This window comes from Cydia splendana, chromosome 12, assembly GCF_910591565.1.
Source record: "Cydia splendana chromosome 12, ilCydSple1.2, whole genome shotgun sequence".
Taxonomy (NCBI): domain Eukaryota; kingdom Metazoa; phylum Arthropoda; class Insecta; order Lepidoptera; family Tortricidae; genus Cydia; species Cydia splendana.
Window position 1 is genome coordinate 13,751,228 of NC_085971.1, and position 26,526 is coordinate 13,777,753.

General features: G+C 37.7%; 5 protein-coding genes across 5 annotated transcripts in view; 3 read left to right on the forward strand and 2 right to left on the reverse strand.

Annotated features, from left to right (window-relative positions):
- Positions 1–2,054, forward strand: part of LOC134795587 (rab11 family-interacting protein 4) — a 135,052-nt gene extending 132,998 nt beyond the window's left edge. Inside the window, exon 15 of the transcript XR_010144827.1 lies at positions 1,009–2,054. The gene's annotated coding sequence lies outside the window, so the exon portion shown is untranslated. The remainder of the gene's footprint in view (positions 1–1,008) is intronic.
- Positions 2,051–9,040, reverse strand: LOC134795583 (fas-binding factor 1 homolog). The gene is made up of 11 exons (XM_063767471.1): positions 7,864–9,040; positions 7,561–7,712; positions 6,607–6,788; positions 6,035–6,295; positions 5,007–5,200; positions 4,781–4,887; positions 4,563–4,688; positions 4,343–4,480; positions 4,134–4,243; positions 3,463–3,988; positions 2,051–2,232 (listed from the first exon to the last, which is right to left on the reverse strand). Exons 1-11 carry the CDS (start codon positions 8,912–8,914, stop codon positions 2,113–2,115), a joined length of 2,967 nt encoding a protein of 988 aa, XP_063623541.1. The 5' UTR covers positions 8,915–9,040; the 3' UTR covers positions 2,051–2,112.
- A 195-nt stretch (positions 9,041–9,235) lies between these two features.
- Positions 9,236–12,156, forward strand: LOC134795597 (ubiquitin domain-containing protein UBFD1-like). The gene is made up of 6 exons (XM_063767494.1): positions 9,236–9,395; positions 9,512–9,942; positions 10,018–10,146; positions 10,474–10,615; positions 11,363–11,409; positions 11,495–12,156. The coding sequence occupies exons 1-6, from the start codon at positions 9,383–9,385 to the stop codon at positions 11,603–11,605; spliced, it is 873 nt and encodes a 290-aa protein (XP_063623564.1). The 5' UTR covers positions 9,236–9,382; the 3' UTR covers positions 11,606–12,156.
- A 96-nt stretch (positions 12,157–12,252) lies between these two features.
- LOC134795596 (uncharacterized) lies at positions 12,253–14,511 on the reverse strand. Its single transcript, XM_063767493.1, has 5 exons — positions 14,047–14,511; positions 13,552–13,796; positions 13,147–13,279; positions 12,811–12,940; positions 12,253–12,590 (listed from the first exon to the last, which is right to left on the reverse strand). The coding sequence occupies exons 1-5, from the start codon at positions 14,401–14,403 to the stop codon at positions 12,505–12,507; spliced, it is 951 nt and encodes a 316-aa protein (XP_063623563.1). The 5' UTR covers positions 14,404–14,511; the 3' UTR covers positions 12,253–12,504.
- Positions 14,512–14,747: 236 nt separating this feature from the next.
- On the forward strand, positions 14,748–25,527 carry LOC134795655 (polycomb protein suz12-B). The gene is made up of 9 exons (XM_063767568.1): positions 14,748–15,015; positions 15,095–15,141; positions 15,224–15,511; positions 16,026–16,239; positions 16,629–16,864; positions 19,067–19,280; positions 19,743–19,942; positions 20,911–21,185; positions 24,723–25,527. Exons 1-9 carry the CDS (start codon positions 14,916–14,918, stop codon positions 25,411–25,413), a joined length of 2,265 nt encoding a protein of 754 aa, XP_063623638.1. The 5' UTR covers positions 14,748–14,915; the 3' UTR covers positions 25,414–25,527.
- Positions 25,528–26,526: the final 999 nt, after the last annotated feature.

Here is a 26,526-nt window from a genome sequence, read left to right on the forward strand (position 1 = left end):
CTGTTGTGGATGGTATCATCAGGAAAAAGCGGAATAGTATGGTCAACACTATGTTGTATGCGGCACGATCCTCTGAACCGATTAAGAAATATAAAGCGAGCATAACTTATGTTGGCAAGTTGTCTGATGCAATTTACAAAATTTTGAAGTCTAACGACATTCCTGTGGCCTTTAAGACAAATAATACTTTGCACTCGAAGCTTTGCAATGGCAAAGATAAGATCGAGAATGGGAAAAAGTCTGGAGTTTATAAGCTTACCTGTGACGATTGCAATAAAGTGTATGTGGGGCAAACGGGCCGTAGTTTCACTACTAGGTATAAAGAGCATGTTGCGTCATATAGACATAACCATCCAGAGAAGTCCAATTTTGCAAAGCACTTATTAGATACAGGTCACACTTTATCTGAGAATCATTCTTTTGATATTTTACATGTTTGCGAAAAGGGATTGCGTTTGGGTGTTCTGGAACAACTGGAAATAATTAGGTACAACAATAGGGGCATGATTCTTAACGAACAATTGAATGTTGCGTCATCGCCGTTATTACAAATTTTTCCATCTCACTCACACTTGCACGGTAGGGGGAGTGGTCAAGGTATAAATATGGCCGACCATTCTAGACAGGTCATTCCGTTGCCGGGCGTCAGACCGTCAACAACTCCTGAGGATGCCTCGTAGAGAGGCGAAACACGTGTCGAGGTTTATTCTTTTGGTGGTGGTTTGTTATATTTATTTGCGTATTTATTTTTGCGGTGGGAGGGTGGGAATATTAATTGCATGTAAAAATACGCAAGTAAGTATAACGGGTTAGCACTGATTGACTAGCACGTTATCTTTTCGCGGATTAGCAAAGTAATATTTTGGTTTTAATTTGAAAGAATAAGGATCAAAGTCAAATGGCGTTCTAACAGTTTTATGTTCTGTCGAAAGATGGCAGTAAATTTACAGTGGCTACATAATTTACTTTGACAATCCGTCTCTATAGACTTTATTCTCTTTGCTATAGGTATACTGAACTGTCACCCTATACATGAGAATAACAGCGCCCTCTTGACAATGGTCATATATTTAACTGGTCAGGCTCTATATTGAAGTGGTTAATTTTTTTAGAGAATTTCTACTAACAAAATAATCTTATTAGAATTTGATAATTATTCATTATTGAAATACCTACTGTGATAAACCAAAATTATATTGTCCACTTCTCCGTAAAGTTCAATGAAATTATTAAATATAAAGTACTTATTGTTTTTGAATTGAACTATGAATCCTGAAAGAGCTCTTCCAATTATCTCTTATTTGGTCATGCCATGAACGCAAGTAGAAATTATAGCGTAAAAATTGTAAATATTGTATAGAAATTACTTTAAGATAAGCATATAAAGTAGATATTTTGTCCCTTTGTCTCATCAAAATATAACTGTTTGTAATTATTAATTAACATGCAGATCTGTGTTAAATACCTTATTGTAAATGATATTTGAGCAAGGCCAGGCCGTCCATAAAGATTTTATAGATTCATATTATAAGTAGTTACGATTAAAAGCAATTTTATGAAAGACTGGAGTGTGTGAGTAAAAGTGCGATACGACTGGTTTCGTCGTCTGTAATTTTAAGAGATTGCTATATAGAACACGGATTATAACACTAATAGATGTGCAATGTAGAAAATAAGTACCTACCTAAATGAACTTACGACGCCAGAAAGTTATTTCAATATTTTCAATAAATGGCGTTTGACATGGATATGGTTAAATATCAAAACCAAAGTTAATTGTATTATTGCCTTATAGTAAATCTACTGTTATAGGCTTGAAAGGTTGAAATCCTGTTAGACGTTGCACATCTATTAGTACAATTTAAGACCTATGATATTTATACCTACTTAAAAGAATGTACCTATATTTTTACAATGATATATTTAAATTGTATGTAAATTAAGTAGTAGTAATTTAAGCATTTGTGTACATTTTGATAACATGGTTAATGTAAATCTAACAGATGTTCATGTAACAGTCATCGACTTAAATTAAATGAAAGGTATAAAATAAATTCAGTCTTTTATTTTCGCATTCATTAATTTCATAAGAAAAATTCTGCTTACATTAACTTATTCTTCTTGTTGGTCGTTTTCTGTGGGCCCAACTTGGTCAGTCTTATTTTGATCTAAATTACTTATTACTTGTTGGACATCTAAACGCAGCATCATAAATTTGGGGTCCACGTAGTCCTGAAAACAAGAATTGTAAGTGAGGCCTTACCTTACTAACGAGCGCTTTTTCAACGCGCGTTAAAAAAGCGCTTGAATCTATCTGCACTCTAAATTCGATTTAACGACCAAGGCTTAAAGTCGAAAATCCAACACCGCTTGATAAAAAGCGCCACCGCTGTCGTGTGAATAATCGAATCGAATTTGGGTAGTTTAAAAAAATAGAAATGGGTACTAAATTTAATAGTTTGGCAACAAAAACGGAGCCTTAATATATATCAATATGAGTTTTGTATTTTAATGCCGTTACAGCTTTTGATTATTTTTAGGCAGGTACCAAGTATTTATTTGGCAACTGAATTATTATATTGGAGCCCATTGAAGTTCTTTTAAAATATTTTGTTTGGTCATTACACGGTCAACCTAACACGCTCCTCCTCGCTTTGCTCGTCGTCGCACCTATCTGTTGACTCTAGCAGACGACAGTGGTAACTATTGAAATTAGAAATTAAAAATTTAAAGATCTAATGGTATAATGGCCATTAGGCGTTTCATGATCAGAAATTTCGACTATAAGTATACTGATCATTACGTATTGGTAAATTAATTTCAGGTGTTTTGTGTAAAAAGTGACCAATATTCATTAAATTTAACTGCTTTCGTGTTAAAATACTACCTAGCTGAAACGACATGCTCAGGTATGACTATAGTTGATCACTTAGGTGTGAACAACTAGATGACAACTAAATTTTATGATCGCTTTACAATATTAGTTGCCAATTTATTATTTTAGTCGCCAACCTATCACTAAGTTCCCTATAATTTTTTTGGGTGGCTTGATTTTGCTTCCAGTTTTTTTAATAATATGATGCTTATATTTGAGGCTAATATTTTTTTTGGCGCTAAAATATTAATGCACAGCCAAATTATATTATTATATGCCCAATGAAAGTTCCTGTTTAATATTTCAGTTGCCTGGTTAATAATAAGCCGTGAATAAATACGCATGTATCCATTTGTGTCATTCAAACGCTTTTTTAACGCGCGTTGTAAAAGCGCCCGTGGGAATGGGGCTAAGTCATAAACTGAATTAGATGTTATTTACAAAAGAAAAAGTGACTTGAGGCCTCCAGTGCCCAGTCGGGAATCGAATGAGGTTCTGCATCTTATCTGCATTCGCGGCAGTTGAAATCGATTGACAGATACGTAACAATTTTTACAAAAAGGAAAATAAATAGGGATACCATTTACCTTAAAAGTTCCTGGTTCAACTTCACCCGGCTGTATATTTTCATCAGCATTTCTAACATCGTTTGCATTAAGCCTCTCTTCACGATTTATATTTAAACCGGGAGTATGTCTGAGACTAAAACTTTGTCCCATTAAATGCGCCATTTCTTGTTCAATCGCTGTCATGGCCGAAGTCATCTGCGTATTTCCAAAATCTCTAGACACTGGCATTTGTAGAAACGTTTCTGGTAAATATGAAGAATCAAAATTATACTGAGGGGCACTTTGAACAGATTTACACAGAGAACACTGCTGTTTTCCCTCCATCTGCTTTCTTTCGTTGTGCAAGTTTAGTCTTTCTCTTGAGAGAGCTACTTTTTCTTTAGCTATTTGTTTTTCTCTATTATTTAAAGATACTACATGTTCTTGGATTCTACGTATCCTTTCTTCGTATTTTCTTTGAATAAATTCAGCTTCTGAATATTTTTTATCGGCTTGTGATTGTTTTTCTATCGCTGTCTTGGCTAGAAGATCTAAATCTCGACTCCTGAAATCAATAAGTTAAATTTTAACCAACTCCATTCGTATTGTCTCATTTTTCAATGATTGCTCTCTCTCTTTAATTTATTCTTATTCTGATGATTCGCAGAAATCATATGTTATTTTCAAACATTAATGTCTAATTAACCTACTTCGCCAATATCCTTTGCTCCTCCATGTGCATATGTTGTTTTTCTATATTCAACCTGGATCTTTCTTCAGTTACTTCTTCTAGTTGAGCTTGAAGATCAGTTTTCAATTTCTGAAAGATCATATCTTATACAAATTTTACCTACAATATTTACAGATTTCTGTTATTTTGAATAAAAAACGTAATTTTTATAAAATTAATCTTATTTACCTCTATTTCTTGTTTAAGACTTTGCGTCGAAGCCTTTTCCTTGGCAACAAGAGCAACATCCTTCAGAGCTTTTTGTTTATCTTCTTCAATTTTAGCTATCTTCTCTTTGTATTCCTTTTGGATATCTTCTTTTAGCATCTGAAAAAATTCAATTTCATTCATTATTTAAGTTGCAATTTCTCAGTGATCTGTGGTCTCGTTATATTGTTTTACATTTTACCTTCATTTCTTCGTCCTGCCGTTTAAGAACATTCTTAGCAAATTCTGTTTGCTTGCTAAAAGTTGCCTTTTCAAATTCGAACTCCATTTTCTTTTGTTTTAATGATGCAGTTTCATCCTCTATCATCTGTAACCACAAACACATGTTTATTAGGTTTTGTTATTAAACTACTTAGTTACCGTTTACATCACTAGTTCGATCTATATTTTACTTCTTACCGATGTCATTTGCTTTAATCTTGTTTCCAACATTTTCACAATGTCTCTACTCTCTGACTTTTCAGCATCGAAGTTTTCCCTTTCCTTTTTTAACTGCTGTATCATTTCTAGAAATAAAAAAATAAATCGATTCATTCGATAACAAACAAAAATAAATGACATCGCAAAACTTCGCAATTAAGGGGTCCATTTTCTCATAAAGCGACAAAATTGAACAATTATCTACCATTAATCTGTGTTTCTCTGATCTGTAAGCTCTTTTCATTATCATGTTTAGAGCTTTCCGCTAAAGCTTGTACTTTTTCGACAAGGGCAATACATTGGGTTTTGCTTTCCTTAACGTCTGTTACCAACTCCTGCAAATTCGACGAAAACCCAGCTGAATCCTGAATTAACAACTGTTCTTGTTTTACTGCGATTCTGAAAAAAATATGGTGATGGTAATTTTTCGCTATCCCAGAGTTTTCTCGTATAATGTACGAGATGACTAACACTAAACTCCAGCAAATGATGAGGAAAGAAATAAAGAAAATTCATGTATTTAACGCCACAACAGTACAGTCGGCATAACTAGGTATTAGCTAAAAAGTACATAAAGAATATGAAAACATACAAACAATAAAAACTGAACACTAGAATTGGATTCCCAGGGTTATTCCCACTAGTTACCACCAAGTTCTTACCAGTGGTAACTACTGGGAATTTTTTTCCCACATTTTACCACTGGTAAATTTGGTACTGGTCTGGTATATCTGGTAAAACTGGGAATTTTTTTTCCCAGTTACCAGTGGTAAAAGGTGGGAAAAAAAATCCCAGCAGTTACCACTGGTAAGAACTTGGTGGTAACTAGTGGGAATAATCCGATTCCCACCATAATGATGCGGGAATCTATAGCGCTGATTTAAGGAATGCTTATACCTATGGTCCTTCGAGCCGGACATTATTATGACCGATATAAAATATCGCAATTTAGAGAGTGACGAATACAAATAATCACAAATGGAATCACAAGACCAGGAAAAATAATAATAGCAATAATAATTTTACATTTAAATTAAAATCTAATCTAATGTTATAAAAGTGAAGGAAGCTAAAGAGGTATGCCAGGATCGTAGCAAGTGGAAATCCATGGTCTCTGCCTACCCCTTCAGGATTCAGGAAATAGGCGTGATTGTATGTTTGTATGTAAACTAAAATCAATCACACTGGCAACTTCTGCGCTACCTACTGCACAATATCAACATCTCCACTTACTTAATATTCTCCATCAACGACGCATGATGTTCTTGCAACACACGAACATTGTCCACATGTTGTTGTCTCAGTATTTCAGTCTCAGCTCTATGTCTATCAGTTAAAGAATTTAAATTCTCTTCAACAAGTTTTTTGTAAAGCGCGTGATGTTCTTCCAGCCAATTGATTTTTTCTGAATAAAATTTTATTAGCTTGTCGCTTTCGTCTTTCATGCGTTCTTCGGATTGGCTGAGAGATATCTCTAGAAAAGCTAGTTGACGTCTGAAAAAATAAGTGTATACATATACATATTATTATGAACATATATATAGACAAGAACATAAATATACAAAACATATTAGGATTAAGACACGGATTAAGGTGTAGGCTAAGTGTAAAGCTGTAGGTACTGCATGTGCCCGTGGCATCGCATCGGAAAAGTATGAATGAGAATGGGTATCCAACTGTGTGTACCTATAGTGCCTCCGTCATCACCACTAATGAGTCCCTCAACGACCATCTGTTTTACGAACAATGTACTTATATAGTTAGTTAACACCACGACAAATGACTTCAATCTATTTCAAGGTTACCTGTAAGAAGTCTCCATAAGATCAATCTCCTTATCATGGTTCTCCTGCAACGACTGCACCAGCTGCAGCAGCTGCTTCTTTTCCTTAACATGCGGGCTCTCTTGGCGCTCTGTGGGGCCTTGTGGGTCATGTTCAGGCATATCAGCACCTTCAGGGTTGGTGTCACCCGTTCCTAGCATAGCCTGAAAATATTTTACTTACCGATCAAAACAATTAATGTGTATAGTATATTTAAAGCAATTATTACATTTATTATGCCACCGCGACGAACTTTTCAGAAAGGTTGGTGCATAGAACGCGGAATGATAAATTGAATAGGTACCTCTCCTTTTTAGAGTTCCGTACCCAAAAGGTAAAACGGGACCCTATTACTAAGACTTCGCTGTCCGTCCGTCCGTCCGTCTGTCTGTCACCAGGCTGTATCTCACGAACCGTGATAGCTAGACAGTTGAAATTTTCACAGATGATGTATTTCTGTTGCTGCTATAACAACAAATACTAAAAACAGAATAAAATAAAGATTTAAATGGGGCTCCCATACAACAAACGTGATTTTTGACCAAAGTTAAGCAACGTCGGGCGTGGTCAGTACTTGGATAACCGTTTTTGTTTTCTTTTGTTTCCGTTTTTTTTTTCATTATGGTACGGAACCCTTCGTGCGCGAGTCCGACTCGCACTTGCCCGGTTTTTATTACTGTGGCCGGATTTAGCTAGATAGTGTCCGGCAATAAGTAGTTACCTGACTGACTGCCGGTGAGCTTACGATCCGGCCACGACTTTAGCAGCGGCAGCAGTCGGATAGTCGCCATGAGTTGGATCAAAAAGTCGTGTCGCTGTATCTTACTCCAACACATGGACACTTCCCGCTCGCCGCTGCCGCTTTAGCACTATGTCGTGGTCGACTGCTGTTTGATTTCTGTAGCACCTATCCACCAGCACCAATTTTCTACAGACCTGTATTCGTTGCGTGATGCGATCCTGGTGCGCAGCGATCACAGCCTGCATCTGCCGGCGATGCTCCGCTTGACGTGCTAACATGGCGTCGAATTGAGCATGGTGCGCAAGCGCCGCCTCGCGTTGTATGCGTTGCGTTTCTTGCTGACGCACTGTATAATGTTCAATAAAATGTCGTTGTCAGTTGTTGATGTTCTCAACATCATCCGGAATGAATAAGAAGTATATCCTGAATGAGTAAGAAGTGTACTGGTTTTGACAATTAGAAATTTGAAGTAATTAGAAAAAGAATAAGAATCTTACTCTGCATGGCAGCCAGTTTTTCTTCTTGCGCTTTAAGCTGCAAAGCAACCATTAACTGTGCCTCTTGTTGCTGCATATATAACGCCGCTCCTTCCGCCGTTATATCTTCATTGCTGCCCTGCATTACGCTGTTACTCGTCGCCATCTTAGACAACTGTTCCAATTTTGAATCAAATTGAGGGTACTGTTCAGTTTCTTTACCAATAACAGGTGCGTTTTCGGGTTTCTCTTCAACGGTTTGTTTCGTTTTAGGTGCAGGTTTGTCTTCTATTTTCGCAGATTTCTTTTTAGTATCCCCACCCGCCAGCCAGGATGGCATATCAGTATCATCTTCCACTTCATCTTCCTCTTTCTGAAAAATACCCAACCAGTCTTCGCTGCCTTTTGATTTCTTCTGCGGTTCTTTCTTAATTTCTTTTACAACTGGCTTTTGAATAGTAGTTTTAGTAGACGATACAGTCTGCTTAGATTCGCTCTTTCCCAGAAACGATTCAAAATCAAATTCTTGGCTTTTCGCGGCAGTGACTGGCCGGGCTGCCTGGCTAGAGCTACCCGTTTTAGTTGAGGACCCTCCGAGGATATCGTCTAACAGAGACTGTGAACTTTTACCTCTCTCTAAAGATTTGCCTGGTTCTTTTTTCGTCTCTGGGATAAGGTCACCCAGTATGTCCTGCGACCCCCCGCTAGTCCTAGGTCTAGTTTTTGCTGGCGATTTTCCAAGGGCAGTTTTATCAAAGTCAGTTTTACTTTTAGAATCGGATGGTTGCAGTTTAATTGAGTCTTTGGACGCCGTTCTGGTAAACGTAGCAGGAGACTGGGGTTTTGGCTTGTCCGCTTTAAAATCAGAAGAAGGAAATTCTGTTTTGTCTTCCGTTGTTGGCTTTGGTTTGTCGCTAGTACCCAAATCGAACAATGCGCTTTTCTTTTCAGCTAAGGGTGTCGTTTTCTTCTTGGCAGGTTTTTTCTTTCCCAGAATATCATCATCAAAGAAACTATCATCACTGCCATCACTAAGAATACCCGCTAAAGGATCGTCTAAACTAAAACTCATTGTAAGGTTACATAAATGCAGAACATAACATTTTCAACTTTAGATTACACTCTAAATTCGTAAAGTTCGTAAACCACGCTCGTTTGTTTACAAATTAGCCGCCATAGAAACAATGACAGAGGGCAACAGAAAAGAATCGAAGGCACGGTCAATCAGCCTTGTGCCAATAATTATTTACTTTAAATGGTGGAGTAATATAATTTTTATAAGCAATAAATTCAATTGAATTAAGAGTATAAGATTTGCTAATTTCTTCAATATTTAAATAGATTGTTCTTGTTCACAATTAATTTTTAGATGTTTATTTTTGTTTGCACCCAAAACAAAATAATTGATTTCTGAACGCAACGCAATGGTGACGAAAAATTTGTTGCTTCATGTCACTCGGTCGGCTCTATTTTAATTATTTTTCAAAACAACTCTAATATACTGGTGATTCTTATTCATTTACACAATCTATTATAAATTATGGATTATATCGGTAAGTCTTTAGAAGTGTCGTTCATTTAAAAACTGTTGATTTCTTTGTTACTGAACTGCATTGAGAGCTTTTGTTCTAGAAATTATGCAAACTCACGTTATGTTATTATTTACCAGCTTCCGAAAAGGGAGACTCTACAGAAAATTGTGATCCCAACTCTTTAATATCGAATGGCACAAAGACTGCGTTAGAATGTAGACCAAGCACAGAGAAACCACACACGGAAGCTCCCGCCGAGAGCAGCGCATGCACGTCGGAGTCCGTCGAGGAGGCCGAGGAATGCGAGATCCCTGAACAGATCGAATTTACCGTAGTCTTTAACAAAGTTAAACATGACATTACCTTTGCATATGATGCGCCCGTGTTAGATTTAAAAGCACACTTGGAAAGAATATGTCAAGTGCCACAACACGCACAAAAGTTAATAATAAAAGGCATGGCGCGCAACGATCAGACACTAAGGCAAGCTGGAGTTGTCAAAGGAGGAAAGGTCATGCTTGTTGGATCTAAAATGGATGATATTTTAGCTGTAAAGAGTGTGCCAAAGGTGGGTAACAACGCAATAACATTCTTATTAGAATAATCAGCTGTAGTTCAGAACTAACTATTCTATCGTTTATAGGAAATACTGGAAGAAAAAGCTAGTAGTGGCCAGTCAAGTAAGGAGCCTCTGTGTGCACAGAAAATACACAGGAAAGTGTTGGACAAAGGAATTCCACCTGATGCTATGCCAGGACTCAAGGGTGTTAAGGTGAGACTTTAAAAAAAGTGTTCTTCTGCTTCAGTCATTCCCTCAATGCTGAGCATCGTTTCATCATGTCCTTTGAAGACCATGGGCTTCTATTCCTCGCCAAGCACATGGCCTCATGCAGTTTTATTTGCATAGGTGTAGCGATTTGAACACACCATCTTATAGGGGGAGGGCCGTGAGGTCTGGTGCCTTCAACTTAGCCCATAAACAAGTATAGTTATAAATAAGTGTATTACAGAATATTAAATTATTTTTTATAGGCATATTCTTTGCTTGTTTCTGCCCAATGGGTATGGTAATTGTGGTCATAATATAATACATTTTCAGGAGCCACTGCCACCGGTGCCTTTGAGCGGAATGTTAAACAAACATGGTGGCAAAGTGCGGTTGACCTTCAAACCAGAGCAGGACCAGCTTTGGCTGGGGACAAAGGAGCGCACGGAGAAACTTGCCATGACTTCCATTAAAAGTAAGTAATCAACTAAAGTTATTTATAGATGAAAAAGTATAAAAAATACACATTTAACCTTCTGAATGCCACAGAAGGCAATTGACGTCAACCCAATTCGTGACAACGACGCCAAAGACGTCATTTGACGTCGATCGTTTGAATATCTACTGAAAAACATCCCACTTTTAGGTTGGCATTATTTATTCACAAAACTAAATTTTACCCCCATGGTGTCAGTGGCACGGCAAATGGATGCGCCGATTGGCGTTCAAAAGGTTAACTACTTAGATGGAACTTCAGCTTTTGCCTTGAATGCTGTGAGTTCATATATAATGCTACTATGTTGTTTGAACACTAATACTTAGGTCATACTGAAAATTCCTGGACTGGCCACTTAGAAAAAATAAGTCGTCTCATATGGGCATTTTCATTCTAACTTGCACTTTAAAGCGCAACTTAAGTCGTGTTTCAGTAACGTCTAACCGTTACATTCCTGACAAAATGTATGGGATTTGACATTGACCGTCAGTTTTGTAACGATTGCTAACTGGCCGTTAAAGGTGCACAGTTAAGTGAAAATGTCCATATATCAAAATCCAGAAACTTTCACGTAATATATTTATGATGATAAAAGACAAGAGAATAGTTACCTGTTTTTGTTCACGGCTGCTTTGCCTAGGTAATGTAATGTTTTACACAAAGCTTACTGTTAGGCAAAATCTATTTATAAATATTTAAAGTAAAGGTTATTTTTTATTGTTTCAGGCATCACATCTGAACCTATCAAAGATCATGAAGAATATCACATTATGGTATGTCAATTACAATATTATTTCACACTGTAAAATAAAAACATGTGTCAATTTTCTATTTTTCCTTAATTATATTCTATTCCAGGGTCTGCAACTAGGGCCCACTGAAGCTTCCAGATATTGGGTGTACTGGGTACCAGCGCAGTATATAGAGGCAATAAAGGACGCTGTGCTTGGTGTGTGGCAGTTCTTCTAATTACCTGTAAATGTCAAACTCTCTGTCCAGTCGCTGTGTCTATCTTCCCATGCCACTTGGGCAGTTGCAATATTTTAAAAATATATATGTCCAACTCGGTACTGTGGTACCATTTCTTTTGTGATATTACAATGCCAAGTCAATTAAAATTGTCCATTCAGTCTGGCATTTATCTGGTCAAATGAGATATTATTTATTGCTATTGTAAGTTTGCATTTCATGCATTTGGGTTCAGTGAGCTGTACAGTGATGCCAGTAGATAAATTCTTATGATGTGCCACTCAGTGAGCGTGCAGCGTGAGCTTAATGTGCCCTCGAGTTTCAAACATGATCTCTTTACGTGAACTTTACAATAATCAGTCACTTTAGTGAAGGATTGGACGGGATAACTGCAACCTTTCAACTACTGTTGTTTTTTATCGTATTGATGTTTAGTGTTTGTATCTAGTAATTGTTAGTGGCTCATGATATGAAATTATGCAGATTACAAGCCAATCCTTCACTGAAAATTTTTTGAAACTAGAATTTAGAAATTACAATGTTTTAAACTATTAATGTTTTTAATTTTTAACATCATACCAAGACAACCCCAATTTTTTGCCGGTTAAAACCAGATTCCAGTTTGGTATAAATTAAATAAAAAGATAAAGTTTATAAAAGTTTATTCAGAGTATAAAGACAAGTGTAAATTGCACTTCAACAAAATATTGCAAATACCTAAAGCTAATTTGGCAGATGATAGTAGTTGTACTACTTAATGGCACCTTACAATAGAGTAAACATTCGAAGAGTAATAAATAGTGTAAATAAAAAAACAATGTAAAATTTTGGCATGTTGATATGTAGAAAAGAATGCTTATTTTGTACTTAGAAGTGACTTAAATAAATTGGTCCTTATTTTACCCATACTCAGACTGTACAGTCAGTGAGAATTGGCCCTTGGGGATGCTCGTGGCATGGTACCACAATCTGGTGTCCAAAAAAACTGTAAAAGGTAAAAAAAAACTAATAATTCAGTGTCTTATATCAAATATTTCATTCTATTTCAAATTGTGATGAAACAAGGAAAATTAACTCTAATAGGATGATGACGGCACCAGTAATGGACAAGGACCAAATGATGAACATGAATGCATATTTTATACAGAAACTCAGGGTTGTGCGTCACAGCATCTACATAAATTCTTCAATGTTTCTGGTCTTACCAATGTCTCCTGGTTCAACATAATACTGAAGTTTATGGCAAACATCATCACATTCAGGCACTGGGGCAATAGACCACCACTTGACACCTTTTACTTGCCCCTGCCACATCAGTCTTGAAATATAGTCCAGCTGAAAGTTGAAATCTTTAATATTTTGTAATAACTTGCAAACAAGAGTCATTCAACCCAAAATTCCGGTTGAATTTTTTAATGCTATAAGATGCCGTGGTGCTATGCCAAAATGGTCTTTGAAGACCTTTCCTAACTTTTTAATGATTGGCATTTACGGATTTTGATAAAAAAATAGAGGTTCAACAATATTTATATTTAACTTACATGCATAACAGCTCCCATTTCATATCCAAAGAATATATTTTCAGTTGCTGGGAACTCTGCGTCTTCAGGTAGGAATTCTGGCATGTCATAATATTGTCTGACGTTGGCTAAAATATCTGGATGACAATTTCCCCTGAAAAAAAAATCCATTCATCTATTCATTCACCTAGTTGAAGTGCCTTGTCATGCAAAAATTACTCTACTTACGTTACATTATGAAAATATCTCATTATGTGTGCAAGTCACGATTTTGCGTTGACGTCAATTGGCGTCTGTGGCGTTCAAAAGGTTAATAGACAAATTTAGCGTTCCACTGCTGGGCAAGGCCTCCTCTTGTTTCCTTTGCTCAACTCTGTCATTTGTATTCTTTCTAATTAAAAAAATAGTAGTTTGTTATATACTTACCAACCAACATACCAGGGTTTCTGCCCCGGCTCATTCCTAGCCCTGGCATCAGGCATATTAAATACCTCCTTCAAAGTAAACAGATCTGTTTTAAAATTAAGAAATTGACATCCTTCGTCAACACTCTCATAGCTACCCACAGTATTCTCATATAGCCTCTTGAATTTGTAGAAGTCTAGGTCTGTAGCTCTCCAGTGGCTTATGGCATTTTTTACTATGATAGGTCTAGATAAATATGCATAGTTCTGAAACACAAAGTTGAATAATATGAGCAGAAGCTAACTAGGTGAGATAGCAGTTACTTTTGTAAAAACTAGTGCCTACACCAATTCTTGGGATTAGTTGACAAGCGGACTCCAGGCTCCCATGAGGTTTGGTTCATGATTTTTCTCCCATTTAGTTCATGAGGCATAGAAAAATACATACTAGCATTTTGAAGTGACACTGGTGGAATGCTCTGAATATGATCATTAGGGATATGAATAGTTTTCTTACAGCAAAGTCTCGCCGGGAGACGTTCCGCAGTATAATGGGTTTCGTGACGTTAGCGCAATATGCGCAATCTGCCAGTGGCCGGGTCGCTTCCCACACAAGGTAATTATTAGGTAATAAACATCTCACACTTAACACGCTATTTCCTACACTCACGCTTATCACTACCGATAGAAAAACTACAACTATCGCCACCACCAATTTCCTGTTGTAAGCTTTGTTTGCTGTTTCATTATTATAATTGCAAACGTAATTATACTGTCTCAGCAAAACCCCGTTTAATCCACCGTCGATGGCACTTTTTTGTATGTTGCGTATAGCTTTTCTTATAAGTCTAGTTCTGGGGGGCGCTTTTAGCATTATTACTAATGCAAATAAATATTTCTCTCACATTTTAAAGGATAGTTATTAAGTGTATAAAATACTAAAAATAGTTTTGAAATTGCCTTTTGCGACTTTAATTTGACAGTTTTGACATTTCTATAAAAGTACAATACAATAGACTCGGTTTCATTATACGCTTAAAAATGAAAAAAACACCTTGACATATTCACTTAAAACCAATAATTTATTACAACCAGGGCCATACGTAATTATTTATTCACGAGGCTTTTTGTGCAATTAAAAGATATAATAATTATATTTTTACATACATATATTAAACCATTTTTTTTTCAATAATCCGTATAGTCTTGATGTCTTTCGTCGATTCCAAAGAGAAAAAAGTATATGAAATTCTCTATGCTCGCACTGACGCTGCTCACCCGCGATGTCGACCACCTCCACCTGTCAAATGTCATGTTAGGCAAGTCAACGAACCGATAACCGATGAACTTGGCGGTTTAGTTGATAATTAATCAAACTAAGCAGAAATGCCCCCTAAAAAGCGCGATAAAGACAATGAAACAACAAAAAACTCTAAAATCGACCATCTCCAGGCCGATCATGAGCTGTTTTTGCAAGCATTTGAAAGTAAGTTCCAGTGTTAGATAGTAAGCTTTCAGTGATGAATAATAATTTGTGCTAGATAATGCTTTTTTGTGTTTTACAGAGCCAACACAAATATACAGATTTCTGCGAACTCGTAACATGCTATCGGTAAGTTTTATTTAATTCTAAAAACAAAACGCGCTATTAGGTTGCACGCTTTTTTCTACAACTGTACTTTCTTTGTTTGCAGCCGATTTTCCTGAATAGAACGTTGTCGTATATGAAGCGGCGGATGTCTAGGAGTAATAAAAGTCGCGTGGGGTTCAAGGTCAGCTCTTTGCTGGAGAAAATCACCTTGAAGAAGAGTACAGAACTGCAACCTAACAGTTTGGGGGGGTACATGACTCTAACTTTCCTGGGCTTTTATGACAAGAGCTTGGTGGATCCCAGAGACTACCAAGTGAAAGTAGAGACCTTGCTGCTCAAGATATGCCATAAAAAGAGGAAAGAGAGCTCATCTGATGTGATGGAAGTTTCAGTAAGTGTTCTGTTCTGAGTTAATTTAATGACACTCTCCAGTCTGGACCCTTATTTATTATCATTGCTCCATGACTATTTATGCATATTGTAAGTCTGTTTACTGAGTATGAGTTTATGAATAAGGAACTTAAGATATCATAATGTTCTAGCTAGAACTATTGATTATTTATAGTCTGTTTAATCCTCTGTATCATTTTTTCCTTTAGCCTTATGGCCTTTAAAAAAAGGAGAAGTTCTTGCTACCTACCCTACAGCTGGCCATAGGTAGTATAATACAAATAGGAGCATTTCACAAGCTTATCCCATACAAGCATATGCATTTGTTTATCTATTAATGTTTTTTCTGCATATATTGATAGATCAAGCATGTTTAGAGTACATTTGTCTCAGAAAAAGAAATTCTTACACCTAAAATCTCCACAAAATATGAAACATGTGAGACAATTCAGCGGAAATCACAATTGTTTGTATTAGAATACCATAGAAACAACTTGACTTTTACTATTTTCTAGATTGGCACCTGCTCACTGCCACTTAACCCCTCCACTTCGGAGCCTCCCACCATGGCTTCAGCTGTTAGCATCTCCAGCGTCACCTTCAGTCCCTCGCAAGGGCCTAATGTCAAGTCCTACATGCTTATGCTCAAAGTCACGGTCACAAGGAACTCGGGGAACGCTACCAATGGCAGCAGTAGCTCTACGGAAATTATGAATGGAGATAGTGAAGGTAATGTTTAACTTCTAGCATCCTAGTGTCCTAATACTAGTACAAACTAGTGGCTCTGTGAGCTGTTACAGCCCTCCTAAGCCCAATAGCGGTATCTCAAAAATAAATTATGTTGAAAATGGAAAACTGGTCTTTCATTTAAAAAAAAATTCCAAAAACTAAATAGATAAAAAAAAAATTTAATCATAGAACTTGCTCACAAAATTTCACGAGAATCGGTTGAGATTTGCGACCTGTAGAGGAGAACATCTGGACATACGAAACCATTTTTGGCCGAGCTGAAACATAGGTGTGGCGTAGTATGACAATTCGCAGATTTATGACATATTTTGGGAAGCTTTGGGAAATTATCAAACATTTATTTATATTTTAATCTTTTTTTAATGCAGAACCAGCCACAAAACGCCTGAAATCATCAGAGCATGTCAACAATTCGTCTCCCGACAGCAAATGGAGCAAGCTCTACGGCAGTGAGCTAATAGTGTACGACAAGCACAACCGCTGTCTGCTCACTAACGGAGAGTATGATCTTGTGCTGCATGATGTGACGCCGGGTGGACGGAGCACAACCCTGGCCAGGTCTCCGCATAAGGCCCTGATGGCTCAATGGGAGACTATTCCTAATGTAAGTTCTAGTCTTAACTTTGTATACTTAATAGCCGCTTTGTTAAATTAGGTATCCATTATATTTCAAAAGATACAGCAAATTCGTAGTGTATATAAATAAGCTTAGAATGCTTACTCCGTACATGGATAAATACCCATTTATAATAAGGTTTAATTGAGCTTAGCGAAAGCTATTATTATAAATAGTTATTTTGTGCGTGTTTGTGTTTGATCCAGGTACTCAGTAAAGGAGTGCGCATTTTAAAAATGGTTCATCTGTTGTACTGAACTTTGCTGTTCAAACTAAGCTCGGCCATTATTCTCCTCGCCTATTATAGAATATAATATTATATTTTTAACGTCGCGCTATTCATTTTATTATTCTGCTTTTTAATTATTCCCAAAAGAAGTACATTTTACCATTGACTTATTTGTCGCCTGACTTATAAGACGCCTTACAGGCACTAGGAAGTGGGTCAGGTCGTTGGTGCGCAAATCGCATTTGTGCACATGTCCGTTGGTGCGCATGTTCGCTCGGCATTATATAAACGGGCCTATCTTTACTTTTGAAATCTTTGCCTTTTACCACAGAATAAATAATAGTACTAGGTACAGAAGACTCACTCTCTAACAAAACGCGTCTGTTACGATCAGGACAGGTATGGCCGCTAGGTGGCGACAGCACTACGCGCGACTTATGGCTAACCACCAAAATTGGTGTGGAACGGATGTACTTTTAGCTACCTGTAGCAAAGCGACGAAATCGCGGAGTGAGCCACGCCTGCTTTTCCATAGTCTGTTTTGTCGAACAATAATTGACATTATTTTCCGATATTGGACGTATACGCACGCTCTGTGTACTTACACTGAAACAATGCTAATAAAATTCGCCTGGCTAATAATAAATACATAAGTTACTAAACCGTTCATTACTTGTACCTAATTTTTATTATGGCGACGAAACCATAAATAAAACATAAAAGTGAGACGTCATAAATTATGTTGAGAATAACAACATTTTTCCCACGTTCGCCCAATGCAGATTGGGCAATGAAGAACAATTTAGATTTCTTTATTTTATGACAAGAACAAGCGACCCGCCCTGGCTTCGCACGGGTTACACAAAACCTTACTAATAATACACCTAAACCTCCCTCAAGAATCACTCAATTGATAGGTGAAAACCGCATGATAATCTGTTCAGTAGTTTTTGAGTTTATCGCGAACTTACGTACCTACAATATCTGGGAGATCGAGCTTTGCTCGGAAAACATATGAAAACTCAAAACTGCACGTTTTCCCAGAGATAAGACCCAGCTAGATCGATTTTTCGCCCCCGAAAACCCCCATATAGCAGATTTCATCGAAATCGTTAGAACCGTTTCCGAGATCCCCGAAATATATAAATAAACATGAATTGCTCGTTTAAAGGTGAGAATTTACAGAGATATTGAGAATTTGCACACCTTGCCAATCGTCTACCAGTGCTTTTCAAAATCATCATAATTATTCTATAAAGATACTTGAACCCCCTAGAGTTTGTGAGTGTAAAGAGTGAAGGTGGGTGGGGGTGGGACACGCGTTAAAAAAATATTGCTTTAAAAAGAGGTACCGAGTCGTCCGAGCGAACTTGTGTGCACCAACGAACATGTGCAAACGCGATTTGTGCACCAACGAACATGTGCAAACGCGATTTGTGCACCAACGAGCTAGCCCACTTCGTAGTGTTCGTAAGTCTTGAGAACTACAAGCTCACCAAAATATTACTGAAAACACTTAGACAACTACTACGTAAAATAGTAGGATTAATCACAGGACAACACACTAAACAAACACCTACACAATATGGGTAAAACAGACAGCCCCATGTGCACAGCGTGCATGGAAGAAGAGGAAACAACAAAACACATACTCCTAGACTGCAAACAGGTAGAAGTATAGAGGAGCAAATACCTAGGGACTCCGAACACACTAAAAGAGGCAGTCAGCAACCTGAAAACATTGCTAGGCTTCATTGAGGAGCTGGGGTGGTTAGAGTAGCGCTACCTCGTTTCACGCAAAATAGGCACAATGGTTGTCGATTTGCGGAAAATGTCCAGAAGCACTAACTAACTAACTAACTAAGCCTTTACGAAGTAATATATAAGTCAATGCTGACAAACCAAAAAGGGATATATGCCATTTTAATTTCGATAAACCCTCAGCTACATAATTGTTACAGGAAAATGAAATGCAAACCGACATAAATCCGTTCGACATCTTCAAAGTGAGACCGCTCCTCAAACTGAAGCTCAGCTGGAGCCAAGAGCCGACCAACGGGCTGGTGAACCGACCCAAGCTGTACCAGCAGGAGGCCAATGCTAAAAAGGATACTGTCACTGCCAAGGAGAGACCTTCGGGGAGCCAGCAGAAGAATGGAAATGAGGCGAAAAATAGTAAGTTGAATGTATGAACTCCCTGCCGAGGTACTCTCAAGGGATTATGGCTTTAAGGGCTAACATGCAAGCCACTACATAATTTTGCCCCCCCCCCCCTTTATATTATACATTTTCCGTAATTATTAAAAATAAAATAATTACACTTCCAATGTGTTTGGGTTAGCGTTGTTCATAACTATTCCTAATTTCAAATCGATTGCTCCAGTAGTTCTCGAGATATTTTGCGATGTGATAGACGGACAGAGTCGCATCATAAGGGTTCCTTTTGTACCTTTTTGGTACGAAACCCTAAAAAACAAGAATTTGACACTATTCGTAGGATTGACATTGCAAAAGGCAAGCAAAAGAGCTTCTAGCTATGATGAATTTTTAACATGCATAATTACGAAATATTCACAAATTTCATAATGACGAATTCAGATCTCTAATTTTATCTATAAATCATTTTCATTGTTACAGGCAAATCCAAATCAGACACAAGCGAAGAGAACAAACGCCAACAAATCATCTACCAATTCCTATACAACAACAACTCGCGGCAACAGACGGAGGCCTGTGACGACCTGCACTGTCCTTGGTGTTCCCTCGACTGCGGCACGCTCTACTCTCTACTGAAGCATTTGAAGCTCTGCCATTCGAGATTCAATTTCACGTATTTCGTAAGTATACAACATCCAAGTACAGTCAGCAGCAGAAGTTGCCAAGCTGGCGAGGTGTTCAAAATGATCTTGACGCGACTTTATTATTAAGAGAATATAAGAGCGTGTCCAGGTAAATTTGAATACCTCGCCTGGTTAGCAACTTCTGCTGCAGACTGTACCATCGCCCACACTGTTAACCGACATTTTTTTTGGCTAATATGTATTTATTTTAACGCTATTGCACAAAATATCAACTTGATGTACAAAAGGCGAATTTAATGCCATGAGACATTATCTACCAGTCAACCTTAAGGCAAAGCAGAAGATTGTAGGCGCACATAAGTATGTTAAACAATCTCAACATTCTAAGATTTATTTCTTTTCTTGTACCTTAATACATATTCTAATACTTTTAAGTTGTCAGGACGTATTGTCCGGTCGTTTTTCACAAATATCTTCATTGTCTGATATTCGTGAATTTTTTTATATGTATACTATTTATTGACAGGTACTTACCTATTTTCTTTACTTATTTTTTTTTGATGATGATGCCAAACTATGCCATATCAGGCACAAAACCTGCGCGGTGACTAGAATATTGACTGGACACTGTAAGTTGAACAAACACATTTTTCAAATTGGCAAGAAACAAGATGCGACATGCAGGTACTGCCAGGAGTCAGAGGAGACTGCAATGCACATTCTCTGTTCCTTTGGACCACTAATGTCAAAAAGAAGTGTACCTACTTAGGGCGGCACGTATTGCAACCCTATGAGGTACAGAACATTACGGCCCAAAGAATCCGTAATTTTCTGGATGTAACGGGCATCAGTAATGAACTTTAAAGGGCCGTCACAATAGATCAATGCTCGGTCGATGCGGTATTCAAAGGCCTATAACACCCCAATAATAAATAATAATAATGCCATATCGGACTGTTTCGTGAAGTCGGTTCGTTTTTGTTAATAATGTAATTTGTCTCCAGCCAATCCCCGGCGGCGCTCGCATCGACGTGTCCATCAACGAGCTGTACGACGGGTCGTACACGGGGTCCCCGCACGACCTGATCGCGGCGCAGGGCCGCTCGGCCGCCGCCGGCCCGCGCGCCGGGCCCACGCGCCGCACCAGCCTCACCCGAGTGCTCATCTGGAGGCCGAGGGCCCGCCGACGCCCGCAGAGGCATAGTTTAGCCGAGTTTTTGGAGCTGGACGATAGCGAATTGGTCGAAGCTCAGCGGCCGTATCTCACTGGACATAATCGGTAAGTGTTTTTATATCTAAAGTTACATTGAGGGTCCCCACCTGGAATTCTCACTAGAGTACTAATATGGGGAACTAGTTTAGTTTTTAGAACTCGATGCTAGCGGATTGGTTTAATCGCAACGCCCGTATCTCGCGATACGCGAAAGTCTCACAATCATGAAGTTTTCATGTCATGACTAAAGTTATTCAATAATGGCCCCCACGCCCTATACTTACCTCGGACGTGTCTTACTAAAGTACAGTATAGCAGACGTTGTCTAGAAGAGATGGCTTTGTAGCTTTAAGGCCGCCTGTTGTCTGACTCTATCTTTAATCGATTGATTGAAGCTGTATCTTTTACTGAGGTGTTCAATAAAAAGCATTCTATCTATCTAGAGTACTCATCTGGAGGTCTAGAGCAAAGCGACGACGCCCGCGACTGCATAGCTTGACTACTTAACTACTGCCAAATAAGTGCAGACTTTGACCGACATTTATAATGCGTATTAAGCTTTGTGATTCACTTATGCTGTCAAAACTCAATTATGCTGATACAGTAATTGGAGAGTGCCTATTATCGCGTACAAAAATGCAAATACAAAGACTACAAAATGCCTGCGCCAGATTTTGCTTCCTATACCAAAGCGCGCTCATGTATCACCATTCATAAATCACAGTAGACTGCTATAGTTTGTAGGTTTCTAATAGAGCCCGAGCTAATCCTATTGTCTATTGTTAAGTAAAACCGCTCGTGCCACGTGCCACAACCACCTGCATAAAAACCTGCGTACTTCGGTTACTGAGTGCCGGCGAGTCGAACACTACAGAACCAGTCTAAAAGTGTCATCGAGATGCGTAACAAAGGCGCGTTATCGGAGAGCGCACCTACACTGATTTTTTGAGCGTTGGACTAGCCCGCGCTCAGGTGCCAAATAGAATAAGTATGACCCTTTTTTGCATTAGCCGCCGGGCTCTGTTACAAAGCTACGAACTATACCTTATTATTTGGAATAATAGATAGCAAAACACCCTCGTATCTTTTTAACAAACTTACATTTTCTCAAATGCTCGAAAGACATGCCTCCCGCCTTATCTGCCCGAGACACAGTTCGGCTAGCTTTCGTGGTAGCTTCCGGTACGCTGCCACGCGATGCTGGAATAATATTCCTCCGCCAATAAGAAACGCAGCATCACTTTATTCATTTAAAAACAAGTTAAAACATCATCTTATTACACATCAAATTTCTCACTCCTAGTCGCCTGTGTATCTTTATTTATCATTTAATTTTTTTAAGTTGCATATACTCATTCATCTCTGTTTCCATACTAAGTACCTGTTTTTGAAAGAATTCTGATTCTGTTTTTATGCCGGCCATTGTAATTTTGTAATACTACCTGCTTTGCATTGTTTTTAGGGTTCCGTACCCAAAGGGTAAAACGGGACCCTATTACTAAGACTCCGCTGTCCGTCCGTCCGTCCGTCTGTCACCAGGCTGTATCTCGTGATCTGTGATAGCTAGACAGCTGAAATTTTCACAGATGATGTATTTCTGTTGCCGCTATAACAACAAATACGGAATAAAATAAAGATTTAAGTGGGGCTCCCATACAACAAACGTGATTTTTGACCGAAGTTAAACAACGTCGGGCGGGGTCAGTACTTGGATGGGTGACCGTTTTTATAGATAATGGTACGGAACCCTTCGTGTGCGAGTCCGACTCGCACTTGGCCGGTTTTTTATATGTTTCAGTATGTTTAAGTTAGTAATGTTTTATTTCTTATTTTATAAGTTTAAGGGTCCACTGAAAATCAGCGTCGTTGCACTAAGTGCTCCGACATATGCTGAGTGGTATCATCTTTGAGACAACCAATTGCATAACTATATCACATGCTTGTCATCTATTAGATGATAGATAGATGATTTAAGATTGTGTTGTTTCAAATCAAACAAAATAAATATATAATTAGTTAAATAGGTTAAGTGTATAAAAACTGAGCGCATCTCGCCATCAAACGTAATAGTTTGGCGAGAATATAAATGTTTAGTTTGTAAGTTGTAAATTTAAATGGCTACAAATATAATGACCACCAAAAAATACTTTGGTACCCTAAATAAAAAAATCATGCTTACCAAAAAAAATTACTGAACACCAAAAAAATAAGGCCTAAAAATACAAAAGTACCACCACTTTAATTACGACTGCACTTCAAATTGTATTCAAATACCAAATATATTGAATGATCACCAAAAATCATTAATGATCACCAAATCTTGAAGACCAAATTAATGCGATATTTTCACCTAAATAAACCACTATGATTACCAAAAAATTTATACATATTACCAAATAAAGTAAACTGATGCCAAAATTACTAGCCCCTCCCGCTCAACCCCCCGTAGCCCGCACCGCATACCTACCTAACCTAATCTACTTTTCTAGTAGCATTTCGTTATGCTACTAGAAAAGTAAGTTAAACTGCTATCAGTTAAGTGGGTTAGGTTAGGTTAGCACTGCGACCCTTACAGAAACGAAATGGTACTAGAAAAGTAGGTTAGGTTAAGTTTCAACTGCTACCCATACAGATACGAAACGCTACTTGAAAAGTGGGTTAGGTTAGGTTTGAACTGCGACCCTTACAGAAAAGAAATGCTACTAGAAAAGTGGGTTAGGTTAGGTTTGAACTGCGACCCATACAGAAACGAAATGCTACTAGAAAAGTGGGTTAGGTTAGGTTTGAACTGCGACCCTTGCAGAAAAGAAATGCTACTAGAAAAGTGGGTTAGGTTAGGTTTGAACTGCGACCCTTACAGAAACAAAATGCTACTAGAAAAGTGGGTTAGGTTAGGTTAGAACTGCGACTGTTACAGAAATAAAATGCTACTAGAAAAAGGTGACGAAGTGGATTAATTAATTTAATAGGATAACGATATATTAAATGATTGCACATTTTTAATTAAAATGTGGTTACAATTTTGTGATCATTTACTATTTTTGCGTTTACAATGATTATTTTGGAGCCATTTGCTTTAATAGGATAGCAAGATTTAAAAATTTGGTTATCATTTTACATTAAAATGGAGTTCTAATTTTGGTGGTCATTTACTATTTTTGGGTTTACAATGATTATTTTGGTGTCATTTTCTTTAATAGGATAGCAAGATGTAAAAATTTGGTTATCATTTCACATTAAAATGGGGATTGAAATTTGGTAATCATTGACTATTTTTGGGTTAATAATGATTATTTTGGTGTCATTTCCTTTAAAAGGATAGTAAAATGTAATAAAATTGGTAATCATTTCACGTTAAAATGGTGTTATAATTTTGGTGATCATTCATGATTTTAGGGTGGTAAAATAGATTTTTTTGGTATTAAATTTTACTAAATCTGGTGATCAGTTAAATAGCAGCCAATTTAAATATATAAATAAATTAAAAAAAAAATAATAATATTTTCATTTCATTTCAATTATTTCATAATATCTGTCTGTCTATACCATTGTGGTATCTTATTTATTGTTTTAAGATGTACAAAACATTATTTTTTCTTTCAGCCTCTATCATCACACGATCAGCTGCCTCCCAGTATACCCTAACGAGCTGGACATAGACTCGGAAAACGAGACGGACCCGCTCTGGCTACAACAGAAAACCATGATGATGATAGACGAGTTCACCGACGTCAACGAGGGCGAGAAGGAGCTCATGAAGATGTGGAACCTCCACGTGATGAAGTACAACTACGTCGGCGACTGCCAGATACCGCTAGCTTGCCAAATGTTCCTCCAAATGAAGGGGAAAGAACTCCTCGAGAAAAACCTGTACAGAAACTTTATACTCCACATGTGTTCGCTTCATGATTTCGGACTACTAAGTCCTGTGGCCCTCTACCAAACTGTGCAAATGCTTAATCAAATGCTAGCCGACAACGCTGAAGCCAAAGAAAAAATGAGAGAATCTCTCAAAGCGCAACGCGAGCACTGGAACGCAGTGGGCAAATACCAGCAACCGGTAGTGATCGAACAAAAACCACAGAACAACACAGCTAAATTAAACAATGTCGAAGCCTCTCCATCCGTTAGAAGAAAGACTTCCAATCTTAATAATAGGATCAATACACCGAGCACCACTAGTTATAAAAACGCTCCGAGCACGTCCAACGGTGACACCAAGAGGAAAATGTCTTCGGGTAGTATTCAGAGTCGCAAGCGGTCGTCGATATCAGAGCGGAAGCGATCTGTATAGCGAATACTGACGCGCTCGGGGATGCGGTGACGCGTCGAGTCGAGGCTAAGTACATTGTGAAGGCTCTAGCGGGGCATTTCTGCGAGAAGTCACAAGTGTACATTTGTACAAACTTATTTCATTATAAAGTATAAAGCCGACCACTGACTAACAGTCCGCCGGACGATATCGGCCAGTCAGTTGTTCGGAACTGTCAAATTTTTGTTCTAACTGACAGGCCCATATCGTCCGGCGGCCTGTTAGTCAGTGGTCGGCTTTAGTTATGTTATATAGGTTTCTGATTCTGACGCTAGGTATAAACCGTTAAATGATTTATCTGTTGTTTTTCACCTGACAAGTGTCACTTGCGTTGCGTTTTTCGCTTATATTTCTTTGCCTAAACGGTGTGTTATAAATATAATACGTTATCTTCGGTATCCGTGTTTAATCGATTCCTAATAAGTTGTCTTGTCGCAAAACGTAAATAATACACTCTAGCTGTCCATAATTTTTGATTTATATGAAAAAAAAAAACATTTAATTACCTACAATGGAATGGGCGGCTATACAATTAAATTTGATATTTTTCTCATACCACTTTGTGACCTTGGTGACATCTTGCAGAAATGCCTACAAGACTTATTAAAAAGTGGATTGTCATCAAAATGTATTCTATTATACGTAGATAAATTTTCAAGACTGGATGATAGATTCACTTTGATGATTTACACTTTTTAATGACTTTTTTTTCAAGTGTTTAATGATGATTTTACAATAATGACGGAGATAGTATAGAAAAAAATTGATCTTGCATGTTCCTCTCGTCTCTTAAAATTGGCCATATCCAATTGTGAATCAAATAATGTGATGTTCCCGAGCAAAGGGTGCTACTTTACGTTTTCAATTGTGATTTATTATTTCGTCTTTTTGTCAATATCTTATTGATATTCGAAAAAAGGTACCTTTTGCTTGAAAACGACACCAATGTTGTCAAAATTATTCGCTAGTATTCTGAATAGGATAGTCTTGTTACTGCCAGGAGAATTTAAATGTTAGTCAATGTCCATATAATGGATGACATTGTAGTCTTAAGATTTTGCACGTTTTCGTTTTATGAGAGAATATTGGTATTAT

What these genes read in the sequence shown, in the direction of transcription:
- LOC134795583 (XM_063767471.1), bottom strand. Translation starts at nt 8,914, where the DNA reads ATGAGTTTTAGTTTAGACGATCCTTTAGCGGGTATTCTTAGTGATGGC. An exon ending in CTTATGGAGACTTCTTACAG is followed by an intron (nt 6,296 to 6,606) that starts GTAACCTTGAAA and finishes TTATTTTTTCAG; the next exon opens with ACGTCAACTAGCTTTTCTAG. An exon ending in GATTAAAGCAAATGACATCG is followed by an intron (nt 4,689 to 4,780) that starts GTAAGAAGTAAA and finishes TTGTGGTTACAG; the next exon opens with ATGATAGAGGATGAAACTGC.
- LOC134795597 (XM_063767494.1), top strand. An exon ending in CAGGACTCAAGGGTGTTAAG is followed by an intron (nt 10,147 to 10,473) that starts GTGAGACTTTAA and finishes ATACATTTTCAG; the next exon opens with GAGCCACTGCCACCGGTGCC. An exon ending in TGCCATGACTTCCATTAAAA is followed by an intron (nt 10,616 to 11,362) that starts GTAAGTAATCAA and finishes TTATTGTTTCAG; the next exon opens with GCATCACATCTGAACCTATC.
- LOC134795655 (XM_063767568.1), top strand. Translation starts at nt 14,916, where the DNA reads ATGCCCCCTAAAAAGCGCGATAAAGACAATGAAACAACAAAAAACTCT. An exon ending in GTTTTTGCAAGCATTTGAAA is followed by an intron (nt 15,016 to 15,094) that starts GTAAGTTCCAGT and finishes TGTGTTTTACAG; the next exon opens with AGCCAACACAAATATACAGA. An exon ending in TGGAAATGAGGCGAAAAATA is followed by an intron (nt 19,281 to 19,742) that starts GTAAGTTGAATG and finishes TCATTGTTACAG; the next exon opens with GCAAATCCAAATCAGACACA.
- LOC134795596 (XM_063767493.1), bottom strand. Translation starts at nt 14,403, where the DNA reads ATGCTAAAAGCGCCCCCCAGAACTAGACTTATAAGAAAAGCTATACGC. An exon ending in TCTCCCGGCGAGACTTTGCT is followed by an intron (nt 13,797 to 14,046) that starts GTAAGAAAACTA and finishes TTTGTGTTTCAG; the next exon opens with AACTATGCATATTTATCTAG. An exon ending in TGTTGAACCAGGAGACATTG is followed by an intron (nt 12,591 to 12,810) that starts GTAAGACCAGAA and finishes TACCTTTTACAG; the next exon opens with TTTTTTTGGACACCAGATTG.